This window comes from Serinus canaria, chromosome 5, assembly GCF_022539315.1.
Source record: "Serinus canaria isolate serCan28SL12 chromosome 5, serCan2020, whole genome shotgun sequence".
Taxonomy (NCBI): domain Eukaryota; kingdom Metazoa; phylum Chordata; class Aves; order Passeriformes; family Fringillidae; genus Serinus; species Serinus canaria.
In genome coordinates this window covers 23,649,242-23,663,872 of record NC_066319.1, presented here as the reverse complement: position 1 = coordinate 23,663,872, position 14,631 = coordinate 23,649,242, and the positions used below count along the sequence as shown (strand labels likewise).

The 14,631-nt window shown below is 38.6% G+C and overlaps 1 protein-coding gene and 1 non-coding gene across 8 annotated transcripts in view; both read right to left on the bottom strand.

Annotated features, from left to right (window-relative positions):
• CKAP5 (cytoskeleton associated protein 5) overlaps positions 1–14,631 on the bottom strand; it is a 51,620-nt gene that overhangs the window by 5,942 nt on the left and 31,047 nt on the right. For 5 of the 7 annotated variants that reach the window (XM_030240286.2, XM_050974700.1, XM_050974698.1 and 2 more), the window contains 15 exons: positions 12,513–12,641; positions 11,718–11,912; positions 10,943–11,078; positions 10,131–10,219; positions 9,208–9,318; positions 8,802–8,924; positions 8,433–8,582; positions 7,845–8,048; positions 7,051–7,186; positions 6,060–6,253; positions 3,680–3,852; positions 2,382–2,555; positions 1,831–1,951; positions 966–1,145; positions 334–521 (listed from right to left, as the gene is read on the bottom strand). In XM_030240286.2, the coding sequence (XP_030096146.1) occupies positions 334–521; positions 966–1,145; positions 1,831–1,951; positions 2,382–2,555; positions 3,680–3,852; positions 6,060–6,253; positions 7,051–7,186; positions 7,845–8,048; positions 8,433–8,582; positions 8,802–8,924; positions 9,208–9,318; positions 10,131–10,219; positions 10,943–11,078; positions 11,718–11,912; positions 12,513–12,641 (2,303 nt within the window). The remainder of the gene's footprint in view (positions 1–333; positions 522–965; positions 1,146–1,830; positions 1,952–2,381; positions 2,556–3,679; positions 3,853–6,059; positions 6,254–7,050; positions 7,187–7,844; positions 8,049–8,432; positions 8,583–8,801; positions 8,925–9,207; positions 9,319–10,130; positions 10,220–10,942; positions 11,079–11,717; positions 11,913–12,512; positions 12,642–14,631) is intronic. The other 2 variants (XM_050974701.1, XM_030240287.2) reach the window with 2 other exon arrangements.
• LOC115485513 (small nucleolar RNA SNORD67) lies at positions 1,673–1,783 on the bottom strand. The gene has a single exon (XR_003946289.1). It is a non-coding gene; the product is annotated as a small nucleolar RNA SNORD67 (small nucleolar RNA).

The window sequence follows — 14,631 nt, the reverse complement described above, 5'->3', positions numbered from 1 at the left end:
ACCAACTCACCACAGAATACCACACCAGAGACTGGGGTTAGTCCTGCAGATGTGCACCAGCTCTTTCCTTCTCTCTTTTTAGTATGTTACAAGAATTCAAGAGACAGTCTGCTGAACTTCAAAGCACAAAGAACCATACTAAACTGGCTTGTTTAGCCTGCCTCCAGCTGTGCAGTCAAATTCTGATCACAGTCAGTGATAATCTTTATTAGCTAACTGAATAATTCTACAAACACCGGTCTTTGCTTACAAAATGACTAAAACTCAGCTGTTCAAGAAACGTAAGAGAATAGGTAAAGAAGAGCAGTTAATTGTGCACTTTTCATTACTTACCTCAAGATGTTGGTCTGGTCAGACTTCTCCAGAACTTTAACTACCAAGAGGTTGACTGATCGGATGACCTGCTCACCCTCTTCAAGATCTTCAACCCGAGAATCCAGCATTAATGTAATAAGACCATGCATTAGGTCTTTAAGCACACCAGTGGATGCCTCTCGAGCCAGACTCTCTATCTGAAATAGCTAAAGATTGAAGAAAGCGTTAATTTTCCCTGCACATAATCCTTTAGTGTAGGGACATCTCTAGACTCCACTGTCAAATCCTGACTTCTCCTCGTTTCCCACAAAAGTAAAAACAGAACTATGAAGAAAGTTATTTCTACTGAGTCACTTCTGAAAATACTCAGGCCACCAACTCAGCAATCAAAAGGTAAAGAATATTAAAAACAGAGCTTAATAGAAGTCTTATTATGCTGTATTTTGCAGAAGCAGAGACCTTCTTCCCTTCCCCAAATTCTCATTCCCCACCTACTCTCAAAAGGTGCATTGATGAGCAGCTGGCAACAAACCTTTGTAAGAAAGACTCAGTAGTAAGCTAATCCAGGTACAGAACAGACATTACATTCTCCCACAACTTCTGCACAGAAGTTATTTGCTTTTCACCTTATCTTTTACAGCAAGCCTTACCGTGATCATGCTCCCAATAATACAGCTGTAAAGTCTGACAATCTCCTCTTTGTCAAGCTTCTCATCTGCCATGTGTGTATTGTAGATTAACCGGAGCTGCATAAATGTGGCTATTAGGAATTGATCAATGTGGCCAGACATAGCTTCTGCTTTGTCCTCCTGTTTGAGTACCTCGTCAATCTAAGATTTAAAAACAAAACACTCTAGCAAATTCAACATAATGCAAACAGCACAAAATAACAATAATTTAAACACTTTTCTATAGGAAAGGTTTTGCCCTGACCAATCAATTTGCCAAGGCAGTTGTATTCTAAGCTTTCACCCAAAATCAGATTTGTATTGCTAATCCAAACATAATCAATTACTGATATTTTAGAGAACTGCAGTCCTATCCCATACACAAATAAAAACATCAACAGCTGCATAACAGATTCTGGAATTTACAGCTTTATTAAATCTTCTGGACAAAAAAAGCTTCTAATTAGTTAAAGACACCTTAAACCCACACAAAAAAACGGGGCAAGACAATCCTTTTCCTAAGGATCTCTAAAACAGTTCAAATTTACAAGTTAAGTCTCACTGACAAATTGGCTTTTACAAACTCTTAGCAAAAATAACTTGACAAAACCAAAATTATAACACAGAAGCACTAATGAGAAAAGCATTAAGTTTATTCTACATCTTTCAAGTGGAATTTCTACTGCTAAAGCGAGTCAGATGGCCCCTGTGCACTTAGTTTTGTCATCAGGGAGATTCTGAGCAGAGCCCATGTCACCTGACATGATTGCTCCACCACAGTGCAACTCATCACCCTCGCAGGCAAAGTCTGGTACAGTGTGATTAGTTGCTACCTTAATTCACTTACCTGTGTCAGAGCCTGGATGCTTGTATTTATATCGCCACTGGCCACTTGGGAAATGACAAAGTTGATAGTAGAAGCTGTATTACTGTGCATGTCATCAAAGTGTGGGGACACAGCACGGATTCTGAAGGGTTGAAAACAGCATTCATTACTTTTTGGAGAGCTCCAATTATGTACACTTAACTGCTGCATTCAATGAAGATTTAGAAGAAAAAGGATTTCATTCTTCACTGAGGATTCTCCAGGAAGGAGTAATTTCTTTTTATCATTTCTATTGCACTGTTTGTAAAGACACTGATGATGCATTTACAAACTCAGTATCATCTAACTATAAAAATGCCTAAGTAGAACTAATGTTTTTCATTAAAAATAACTGCTCTCCAGATTTCAGAAGAGTACAACAGACCTTTGTTTTGTCATCTCTTCTCGTTAGCTGACATTATGTTCTTATGAAAACAAGTCTGAATGTAGAAACTAGCACTATCCATTCACCTTCTCAAAATACTTTTTAGGCAGCCCTGCTGATTTCACTTAGAAGGTAAAGCTAAACTCACTTGGGCTCAGGAATCAAGACTGGCTCAAAGATGTCATCTAGTTTGTGCTGTACAAGTGCTGGCATCTCACATCTGACGGTTCCATTGTCATTTTCAATTTCATCAAGATCCAGCTGAAATTCCCGTGGAACAGTATGTGTTGTCTCTGAGTGGCTGCCCATGTTGCGATTTTGGCTACAGAAACCAGGAGAGGGTTTTAGCTTAAGAGGTAAGAATATTAGCAACTAGCATCCACTGGTAGCCCTAAAGTTCTCACACTAACACAAGTTTGGCAGCTTGGATTATATTCAAGCCCCTTAACTCCCTCTGCTTTTCCCCTAGTCCTTAGTAAAACAAACTTCTGTAGGCCAGAAGAGCAGCTGCTTACTTACTTGCCCTCCTAGTTTCTCTTGTAAACCACAAGATGCCCTGTACCTGTGCCAGGCATGCACGGTTTGGGATAACTAGCACAGTTTACAGTATTATTAAAAGAATGTAACTTTAAAGTTAGAGTGGCTTTTTTTGCCTTTTTTTTTAAATAATGGACAGGATGCACACATACAGAGCAACCTCACAAGCTCCTCTGAATCTAAGACACACAGCATTCCCACATGACCTATACTGCATATCAGATTTTTCAAGGAAATACTTGAATATATAGTTCTCAGCACAGACTTTTAATCAAAAATGATGAGCAGGTGGCAAGGAATAGTTTCTAAGCTTTTTGTTTTGGGTACTGTTGTCCCAGGCTCTACAATTCACACATGCTTATCCATTTTTGTGCTTCATGTCTAACACAACTAGAACATGATCCAACAAATATCAAGTTTAGTCCAACACATTGAAAGTTCTTCCAATATTTTGAACAGTTGCTTAATGTGGAAGTGCCATGTCTGTCTGCAGCCTGATTTACAGTCACCTTGACAGAAACCTGCATTTCTGTTTTCTTTCTTTTCTTTAATTCAGAGACCTGCAAATAACCTAGAACTAGCCATGGCAAACCCATCACCCTCAAGAAGGGATGGCAAGGATAGAAACTGAAAGATACAAGAGCCTTGCTACCAAGGAGTTAGTGGGCAGTACTTACATCCTATAAGTGCGATACATAATTCTGTCCATGGAGAAGCAGTGAAAAAAGGCACAAGACCATTTAGAAAGATTTTAAGACAGACAAGACAAAAAAATTCAGACATTTAGATTTATATTATTTGGCCATTTTTCACAACATGCCAAGATGATGATACAAGAACTAAAATGACATTTTAAGACATTAGCACATACATTATGCAGGCTAGACACCATAATGTAACATTACATACTTGAGTTTGGAGGACATGTCCTCAGCTTGCCCCTTGCGCATCATGCTGGCATTGGCACTGATGCTCTGAGTACGTGGAGGTTTCTCCTCTGCCTGTCTCACTGGAGCAGAAGAGGGTCTCTTGGCTGACCGCTTTATTCTTTCCTCCAGCATGCTCATGTCTTTCTCTGAAAGCTGTAACACACAATGCTATCACTCATCCTGAGCTGTAGGGGTTTTAGAAATCTCAGTCACCTACAGGATTCACACCATACTTATCAGTGCAGACTGAAGTTCTCTAAGATGAAAGTGGGAACTGTCAATGCTACCTCCTAGCAGCAAACTCACCAGAACACTCTGGACTGTCAGGTGCTACTTCAAGAGCTAGTGAGACCATGTTGACAAGCTGTAATACAGAATACATTTCTATTTCTAGCCCACGTAACTTTCGAGAAACAATTAATCTTGAAGTCAAACTATGGTACTATCCCGTGTTTGTAATTGTTGCATATGTTGCTGCAAAAACCCCAAACAAATAGAGCCCCACCCACCTTCCTATATTCCCTATTAGCAGACCAGGCACTGCTTGACCACTCTGGACCCTGCCACAGAAGCTAGAGTTCTTCTGACAATGGTCCTTTTCAATGTACTCATAATTCAATATGAACACCTGATCAGGCAACTTAATGCTCCAACTCAGGTAGTGAAAAGATTCATATTTACCTGCTCATCTACCAGACCCAAGTCTACAAATAACTCCATTTGAAATAAAAGTAGGCATTACAATTTCATGAGAAGTACTTTCCAGCATCCCTATGATTTAGAAACTTTCCTGAGAACACATAGATGGACCATACTGAAGCTCAGAAAGTCATGGTTAGAAAGAGCCGAATGGTTCAGGTGCTACAGTTTTTCCTTTACCTTGAAAATTCAAAACCAAATGGACTATGTAAAACTGAGGAAGAAGTAGATTGCACTCTGAACAATAGTTAAATAGGATGGAAATATAAGATGTTAATGAAAATGCAACATTAACTCTCATGGGAAGAGTTACCAAAGAAAATCAGCATCACAATAAATTTCAACTTTTCAAGAAGCTGGAAATTCGGGGAAAAAAAAAAAAGGCAGGGCTGCCTTGACATATTCCATAAAATACCCATCCAATAGCTTGTATGCCCTATGGCATATGACACAACACAACAAAGCTGCAAAGGCACTAAAATATCTATCATATTCCAATCAGTTTTAATGCTGCTAGAAACATTACCAAGGCCAAATCCAGAGAACAGAATTGTAAAAAATAATCTAACTGCTCTTGATTCAGATTGGAATTCCGTGTATGTAATCTGATATGCACAGTAATTATAAACACAGTGAACTAGCTTTCCATTGCTGGACACTGGAGACTGAGTTTTGCCATCTTTAACTTTTACTGCATTTAAGATGATAATGGTCAAGTATAATTTTCAGAGAGCAAAACGGCAGCAATACAAAGCAGCATAGCACTGACACTTTAAAAATGAAATGAAGTAAGATGAAGCAAGTAAGCAAAACTTACCACACTTCAACTACAAAGCAATTAGACAAGTTGGGGACAAAAAAAAAAGCTGAGAACTTATTGGAGCCCCAACACTAGCCTTTTTTGGCCAAATAAGTTATCCAAATATTCTGAATCAGATGTGTTACTTGTGAAATTGACTATAACACAAGTTACGCTTTATAAACAATTTCATTCCCGTGAAGGTCAGTCTCTTTTTTTCCAGTTTTCTTTTTCATTCATGCACATCCAGGTTATATATACCTCTCTTACTGGAAACAGGCTGAGAGTTGGGGTTTGAGAGCATACTGAAGAGAAGGCTCTGGATACCTCACTGCAGTCTTCCAGTACCTAAAAGGGGCCTACAAGGGAGCTGGAGAGGGACTTCTAACAAGAGCACACAGTGACAGAAAAATGGTAATTTCTTTAAAATTAAAGAAGAAAAATTTAGATTGGATTAGGAACTCTTCACTGTGAGAGTGGCTGAGGTAATGAAACAGGATACGCAGTCCCTGGAACTGTTCAAGTGTCTCTGCCCATGGCAGGGGGCTTGGATCTAAATGATTTTTAAGGTCCCTTCACAAACCATTCTATGATTTCATATATTCTACTATCTGGGATTAACCAAATAGCCATCAGAGAATCTATGATGTAGTAAGCTATTCTCAAAACTACAAAATGCTCAACACCATCAGCAAGACATACCATGACCAGTCACAAGCAAAAGAATGCTAATACCCTACACAAGTGTAAGGACTTGAAGAAAAACCAAACCACCAAACCCCAAACAAACAATCCCACAAACCAAACCAAGCACAGCACACTAACCAAAATCCCCCATAAACTCATGTGCAGTTATACTGACATTTCCAATCAGCTTGAACACTTGGTCGCCATGGACATTGTAGACAGTCACGATGGTGTTGAGCGCAGCGTTGCGCACAGTGTTGTCCCGGTCACCAATGTGGGTTGCCATTTCTTTTAAGGCTTTCCCTGGAGTTGGCTGGCATACATTCATGCCATATGATTCAACCAGACATCCAAGCTCTTCCAAGCATTCTAAAAAAAGAAGGTAACATACGCAGATTCAGCTTAAAAGCTGCTGGGAAGAGAGCCCTCCCAATGCCTGTGTTGCTCGCACAGCTTCAACATTCACTGTAGAGAACTGCCAATCATAAAGCTGATGACAGATATACTCCAGGCGATTTATGGGATGAATAGTAAGTTACAGCAGACTACAGATAAAAGCAGTCAGTAATCCTTCTACACTTCAAGTATTTCCCACAACCATGTATGAGCAATGCTACACTTAACATCACATTCAGGTAAACAGTTGTGAGCTTGCAATACTATATTATAAATAGAATTTAACTTTCTGCATATACCAGGATAAGATATTCTCAAAGTGATCAGGAAGTTGTTTGAACTACAAATGCCACAACTTTATTACAGACATTACTCGTAGTGAGACAGATGTACAGTTTAGACATTTCTTGCTCAGATTAACTGATTCCCTTAGTGAGTAGGGAAACAGTACTGTCACTGTTCTCACCAGCACTGTTTCACTAAGAAAACAAGCCTACATAAGGGACTCATAATACTCATAGCAACTTAAGGGATTACTTGTCTTTAGAAGGTACAAAGGCATCAAAAAATAAAAAGCAATATGATACTACTTGAAAATCCCATCCTAAAGGATGAGATTTGCAAACATCTCTTGCAAACATCTGCATAAAATGCCATGCGCATGCAAATCTCACATCCCACCCAACATTCTTAGGCTGGGTTTTGCAAGATGCAAACCAAAGCAATTTCAAGTACGTTGCACATGTACAGTTCAACAGGCCATTTCCCACCTGCACGCTGTTTGGAGTTCTTTGATTTTGTCCCCTCCATGATGAAAGGGAACATCTTGCTGGCTGGATAGATGAGGCACATTCTGTTCAGAATGGCACGTACATCCTTACGGATGACATCTTTCGGTTCTCCTACCTAATGGAAAATTAATGTAAAAAAATTAAAAAGAGGAGAAAAAACCAGAATATTTCATACAGTTTTGTGATAGTTTTGACTATTCTAAATAGTCTTAGGAAAGCCAGAATCATTCTCAAGGCAAAAATCCCTTTTTTGTCAATGGCTTTTAAGGGAAATACGCAATATAGAATCATAAAGGTGACAAAAGACAACCTTAACATCATCGAGTCAAACTGTTAAACCAACACTGCCAAGTCTACCACTAAACCATGTCTTCTAAATACTTCCAGTGATGGAGACTAAACCTCTTCCCTGGGCAGCCCATTTCAGTGATTGACAACCCATTCAGGAAAGAAATTTTTCCAAATACCCAGTGTAAGCCTCCCCTAGAACAACGTGTGACCTTTTGCTCTCATTCTATTCACTTGTTACTTGACAAGACAACATCAACACCCTCCTCCCTACAGCCTCCTTTCAGGTAGTTATGAAGAGCACTAAGATATGAGCCTCCTCTTCTCCAGGTTAAATAAACACAGCCTGTTGAATCTCACACAAGCCACCAACTGGACTTAATTCCATTTGAAATATATTTAGAATGAACATATTGTAGTGTTTGATGGTATTCTGCCATAAACCTCATGAGAAATAACATTAGTTTCTGTGAAACAAATTGTACCTTTAGGATAAGATATGGGATGAAAGAAGATGCTTCATTTTCGGTGAGGTGATACTCCTCTTGACTCAGCAAATTGAAAAGCAATTTAAGGTATTCAAGTGCTTTCATCAAAACACTTGTATTGGTATCAAAGAACCGCAGGGTAAGCCATTTTAGGATCAAATCCAGGCAGCTGATGACTCCATCTTTTTCACTCTCCAAGTGCTTGAAGGCAGTTAAAAAAGTTACATAAATGAAGCATATATACACTGTTCAACAAGAAAATAACCTAAGCTATGTCTGATAAGGTAATCTACATTTACTGGTAGATTCTTAGAACAATACATACTCACTTTTAACTTATATGCCTCTCTGAAATTTTAAGAGAAGTCTCTGGTGAGGAAATTTTCCCTTCTCCGGAGAAACAGTATTAATACCAACTTCATCATACCTCCGAAAATTATTTCTATGTATGTTTAGGTTTCAACTACACAAAGCAATGACCCCTGGCTCCTCAGGAAATTTCTATTTTATTTTAATTCAAGCAGTATCTTTCATAGCAGAGAGTAATTCTGTCAGCCTCATCTTCTACCACAAATTCAAACTCACCTCAATCATAACAGACAGTGCTTTGTTGTGGTGCTGGAAGTCTGCATGAAACATCTCATCCTGTAGCCATTTGGCGACACAAGTGGACATCTGAGTTTTCAGCTGTTCAATATATTCATCACGGGGAGTAGTGAAATTCCACTTTAACACCTGCAAAAGGCAGCATTTAGAACTCACAGCAAGCAATACCTTTTCTTCCTGACAGATGCTGCTGATTGAACATCTTTTAATTCTGCTTTAGAATCTGTTTTCAAAGCCTTCTTACTGCCAATAAGTAATAAAATCAGTGGTGTTTGCTCACCCTTTTTTTACGCGACAAGTTTTCTTCATATGGACTAATTATTGTGAACACATTCTGATTTTTCTCACCTTCAGAGCTTTCTCTTCTCTCATCCTCTGCTCCTTCCCATTTGGGACAATGATAAAAATAGGGCCTGATTTATCGTCCTCTTCCTTCAGACTAGGCTTGCTTAGCACCTTCTTTCCCTGTACCTGAAAGAAGCAAGGTATTAGCAGGCAACACAAGCCATATATATGCCTCAGTCCCAGCAACTGCAAGCGTTAGATACTTGCCACCCTCATGCTGCCTACAGTGTATAAGAGCCAGAGAGAAACTGAAAGAAAAATGTTGATTAGAAGTTTAAAAGTGTGTGCTCAGCTGCTGTGGAAGCAATACCCATGACAGTGTGCACAGTAGTACCCTCTGAATTATGACGCATCACTCTCAACCAGTGTGCTAGTCACCCATACACATCCCTAAAACCCAACATGGTACCTGTTTGACAGACTGGCTCTTTGTCAGACTTGAACTGCCCTTGCTGAGGCTTGTATTAGCTTTGGACAGGCGGGCATTACCCTTGGACATATTGCTATTAACATCTGACTGCTGGAAATAAGTCAAAGAAAAGTCTTTGCTTAGAAAGTGTTAGAAGGTTTGGAATGGAAACTCTTAAGAGTAAACAGCTGTCTGACAATAAAGGTCTTAATTCTACCATCAGAATTCAGGCACAACACTGCATTGACTTGAGCAAACCTACAACATCCTTCAAGGTTTGTTCAGCTCATTCTTACCATGAATATGGACCTACATCAAATGTTCTTGTTACAGCACTACTTCAGACAATGAAGACAGTGGGACTGTAGAACAATTCGGGTTATTTTTAGTTACATACATATGACAAAATTATTAACAGCAAAAAAAATTACCGTAACACAAAACAACAGAAAAACTTAATCAAACATTGACTGTAATTAGTTGAGATTATTATGTTTTTAAGCCTACTCCTTCCCTTTTTGCGCTTTGACTGAGAACTTCTTACCCTACATACTGTAAGGTAGAAATTAATTTTCTTTTGATACAGGTGTTCAAAATTAACATTTAAGTGTAACATTGGGCCTGGAATAGTAAGAATGAATTCACAATAGCACAAAATCAAAGAGGAAAATTTAGAACAGACTGAGTTTCTCATAAGACCGATTTTTGACAATACGGACTTTAGAAATTACATAGGTAATGACAAAAGCAGTGATCAGGTAAGTGATATGGGAATGTCTGTCATTTCAGAGTGCAGACAAACATGAAGATTTTAAATAAAAGTTGTCCGTAGCAAGGACTACACTCTTCTACCTCTAACACTTTAACAAACCACAACTACTAACTTCATAAAATTGATTTTACACAAAAGGCAGTCAACATACCTTAGTTTTAGAGGAGAGTCCTCCTGCTTTGGCTTTTTTGAGATCAGGCTTGGATTCTACAGTATTAGACCCCAAATCATCAGCAAATGCTGGAGAAACAATAGACCATTTAAAGTTATCTAGAAGCCCAATTTAGGTTATCGGTTTTCTCTTCTTAGGACCTAAAAAAAAACTGCTTGTGGATACAATATGCTTAAACACACATATGTCTGAGGCTTTTAGACCCACTGAAGAAGTCCCTTAAATTCCATGTTAGCAAAGTTTTCCTAATTTCCTAATTAAGATTATGGTACTCAGTCAATTTGTCATTTTTCAAAACAATTAAAAAATGCAGACATATATACTGTGCAGGCTTATGTCTAGAGCTGTAGTTGAACCTGGCTTGAGTAAGCTAGCCCCAGCAGTTTGATTCTTCAAATCAATTGTTCCCTAATCCCATCATGGAAGCATTCTGGCAGTCCCACAGTGAACTACACTGAGGAAATAGTCCAGATAAAAAATAATGTGAAAACATTTTTAAAAAATTACATTAAAATCAGATTAGAATTAGAAAAACCTTCCCCCTTTTGCCCAGCTTGGTTTCAGCTGCAATACCAAGTATATATTTTCAAGTTTTCGAATAGCAGCTGACAGATGGTTGTGTGGAAAGGAAACACCCTCCTACACTGGAAGCTGATTCAAATGCAAGACCAGAATCCTAACTATGGCTGAATACTTCTTCTTCAGATAAGTATGTTTACTCCTCTGGCATGTCAAAAAGCTTAAAAATCCACCATTTTCTCAGTAATTTCCCACAATGTCAGAGAAGTTACCTGATGCAGGTTGGAATTTGGCTGGAGCTGCTCCTCCTACCACTCTGGAAGATGCTTTAGCAGGAGGAGCTGGTTTGGCTGGCATGTTGGCTTTGGCTTTCTCCAGCATGGCCAGTACCTGGTCTTTGGAAGTTGGCTAGAGAACAAAAAGTACAAAAAGGAGTGATAAATTTAATAATGCCTATCACTAATCTTTCCAATACGTGCTACAGACAACAAAACCAAAATTAGTTTGAAACAATCCATGCTCTGTTAAGCATCTCAGAGGGTGGTCATCTTAAAACATCATTGTTCTCAGATACTTTTGTTCTGAGTTAAAACATCTTTCCTTCAACTTTCTTCCGCAAGATCTATGGGAAATATGTAAACTCACTCTAGGTGAGTGATCTCTGGATGTCAGTGGAGGGCCTGCTCACCACTCAGGGGTCCATAAGCTGAACCAAGCCGCTAGAAATCATGTTAAAGTATGAGTAGAGAGGCATAGAGTGGGAAAGGAACTGGTATGGAAGCTATCTGCAAGTAGATTTTTTTTCAGAAGTAAACCAGAGTGACTAAACATCAAGCTCTTGATGTAATAAGCTTGTAATGGCAGTAGTCATTTCTGAAGCAGAGAAACCTCTAGCTCACAGCTCTTGATACTATTTTCAGTCCTGCTGAAAATACTCAATGCAGACACAAGCTTACATGACTCAAGAAAGCATATCATGAGACTGTGAATAGGACTTAATAGTCACTCATTCAAGATCACATGATCTAATCTTTGTAACAGAAGTACCTTCAGCTTGCCAGTGGCTTTTGCCATCTTCTCAAAGCCCAGATGCATCATGAAGAATGGCAGGGCATCCTGTGCCTTTTTGCGCACATCCCCGTTTCGATCTTCAAGGCAGGAGTACAGGTGAGGCACACACAAGAGCAGGTCAGAAGGAACAGAACGGACAGCAGGCAACTTCTCAGCCAACCAACCAAGAAGCTGTAAGAAAGTTTTAGAATAAAAGCTTTTCAACAAGTGCTCACAGTGCTGTGTCAAGACACGAGAGCCTGAATAGCAGTCCTTCACATACCATTACATTCTACAATGAAAGAGTAGGAAAAACCCACACCAACATTTTTTAGACAAATACTCTTCAACATCAATTTTCATACCAGCAATTACAAAAATTAAGTTAAGTACACCATGTAACACACAACTATCTCAAAACTTTAAGCCTGGTCTATATGCAGGCTGTTTCTTCCTTTTGAAAGGAACAGAATTTCAGCCACTCTTTTTAATGTCTCCAGTTCTGTTCCATGGTGAATTTGAGTGAACACAAACTAGATCTTAAAACGCTAATCAAAACAGAAGTTTCATTTTAGAGGCACTGAAGTCTAAATGACAGCTATTCTGCACAAAGAAAGCTTGTTATTAGCTTTTCAAGATTTAACAATTTTATGTCAGCACAAATACACAGCTAGTTGTATTCCCATATAATGGTAGCACTGTGTCATTTCAGTCTGCATAGATAAAGAGTCCATAGAACATAAGGTTATTTTGATTTGACACACATAAGACGTTTGCTTGACAGAAGCCTACCTCTTGTCGAAGGAAAGGATTTTCTTTTTTGAGCTCTTCTGACAGGTCTTCCCCTTCCAACCATTCTTTCATCCCAGTTTGTTCGGCCCAGGCATTCACAGTTGCCAGTGCAGCAGCACGAACGTTATTCTGTAGCAAGAACAAGATTTAAAAAGAATAAACCTAAAGAGGGGTCAGAAGACTATGACAAAAGAGGAAATAGTCATCCTTCCTATGAAAGCAAAAAGCTTCCACACCATGGGCTTTGAAATCTCTTTTTTATTTGCAGCTTAAGAAGTCTAAGATTCAGAAGAATTTTGCTTCAGCGATATCAGCTGCAGCAATCTCCAAATCAGACATTATACTCATCTACCATAATTTAAAAAAAGTGTAATGAAGAGGGTGAGGGTCTCTAAAATTATTTTTACCATTCACTGACGACAATTCTGAAAGTAACTTTTAAAGAAGCTAAAAAATAATGTTAGTGACTTATATAGTGCTTAAATAGGCTACACATTCATGAATCAAGACAAATGGATTATAGAGCCTGCTATTAGGGAACTCTTATTTAGGATACACATGAGCAAAATCAGGAATGAGAGAACCCTCTAATTCCTACCAATTTGCACCTTGTTTTTTTCCAAGCAAAATTTAGAACAGCACCCTTTTTTGAAGCAGCTATACGAAGTTATGAGAAGCCAGATGGAATATTTAACAACCATGGTTCTTTAAAACGTTAGCAGTCTAGACGTGACTTTACACATATGACCTTCTCCTGTAGGCTGAATTTCTGAGGGAGCTAAAAACGTATAGACTCTTGTAAAGTATGAACCATATTAAATGCAGAAGTAACATACAGGCATATTTGTAAACAAGAAGTCAGAATCCTTGCTTTACCAACTTCTCCCATCTTCTATCTCATTGAGGAAAACTAACAAATCATGTGCTGCATATAAACACATGATCATCAGCCTCTCTGACAAGGCCTTGGGTCCCATCACCCAAATTTAACTTTTCTTCACTCATGCTTCAAGCTGATTATTTTCCTCAATTATTAGTGCGTCCATGACAAACACACTGAAGTAAGACCCAAAATGGACCATCCTCATCTTCAAAATCTTGACAAATTTGATAAACTAGTTAAATCTTGCACTTGAAGTACTTAAAAAAATTACCACTGTAAGAGTGTTCAAACGAGCATACAATCTTCTGTCAGCATTATAGTGCTTACAAGTTATGTCAGTATTATGCACTTTAGTAACAGTGTAAGTTAATCACAATTAGGCTTATCCTTAAACCATATACTTGCAACTCTCCTACCAGACTGGGGCTCTGAGCAACCTGGTCTAGTGGAAAGTGTCCCTATCTATGGCAGTGAGGTTGGAACTAGATGGTCTGTAGGACTCCCCTCAAACCTAAAAAGTTCTATGCCTCTACAAAAGTAACTTGATGTTACCTCAGGATAATTGGTGAGTTAAAAGAATTTAAGTCATATAAGATCTCAGATCCTGAAGCCTCTTAAAGAGAAAACAATTTTAACCAGGAGATTTTTATCCATCCCTAGAACCAGTCCAAATCTTTCCACTATTTGGGACAGGTAGATCCAGCTTCTGCTCTTTTTCCTACTCACATTCCAAGCAGAGACAGTATGCCATCTTTGATAATTGCCCATGACTTCTGGCACAAGATATTGGCATCTTCCCAAATCTTTTTACTCATTGCTTCAAATAGCTCTTTCCCATGGTCCTAAGCTTTATTTTGACACAGCATCCTATCAAACTCAACACTTATTTACACAAGCTTCAGTGTCAGTTGTGAATGTCCTATGCCTCTACCTACAGTTCAAAGGGCCCTACACAGTGGCAGAGACAACAGCAATGTATAGTGTAATCCAGTGATACGCTAAAAATTCTACAAGAAACTTTACCAAGCAAACCTGTTCAGTGTCTAAAATACTGTACTTTCAGCAGCACAAATACACATATAGTCACCCCATTCATTAAAAGCCAGATTATTTCACTGGGTTTAGTTACAAGGAGGAAATACATCTGAATATACATTCAGGCACGTATTTATACTTGAAAATGAAGTTGTCATTCAGGCAGGAACTTTTTTTAAAAATTAGCTTAAAACATCCTTG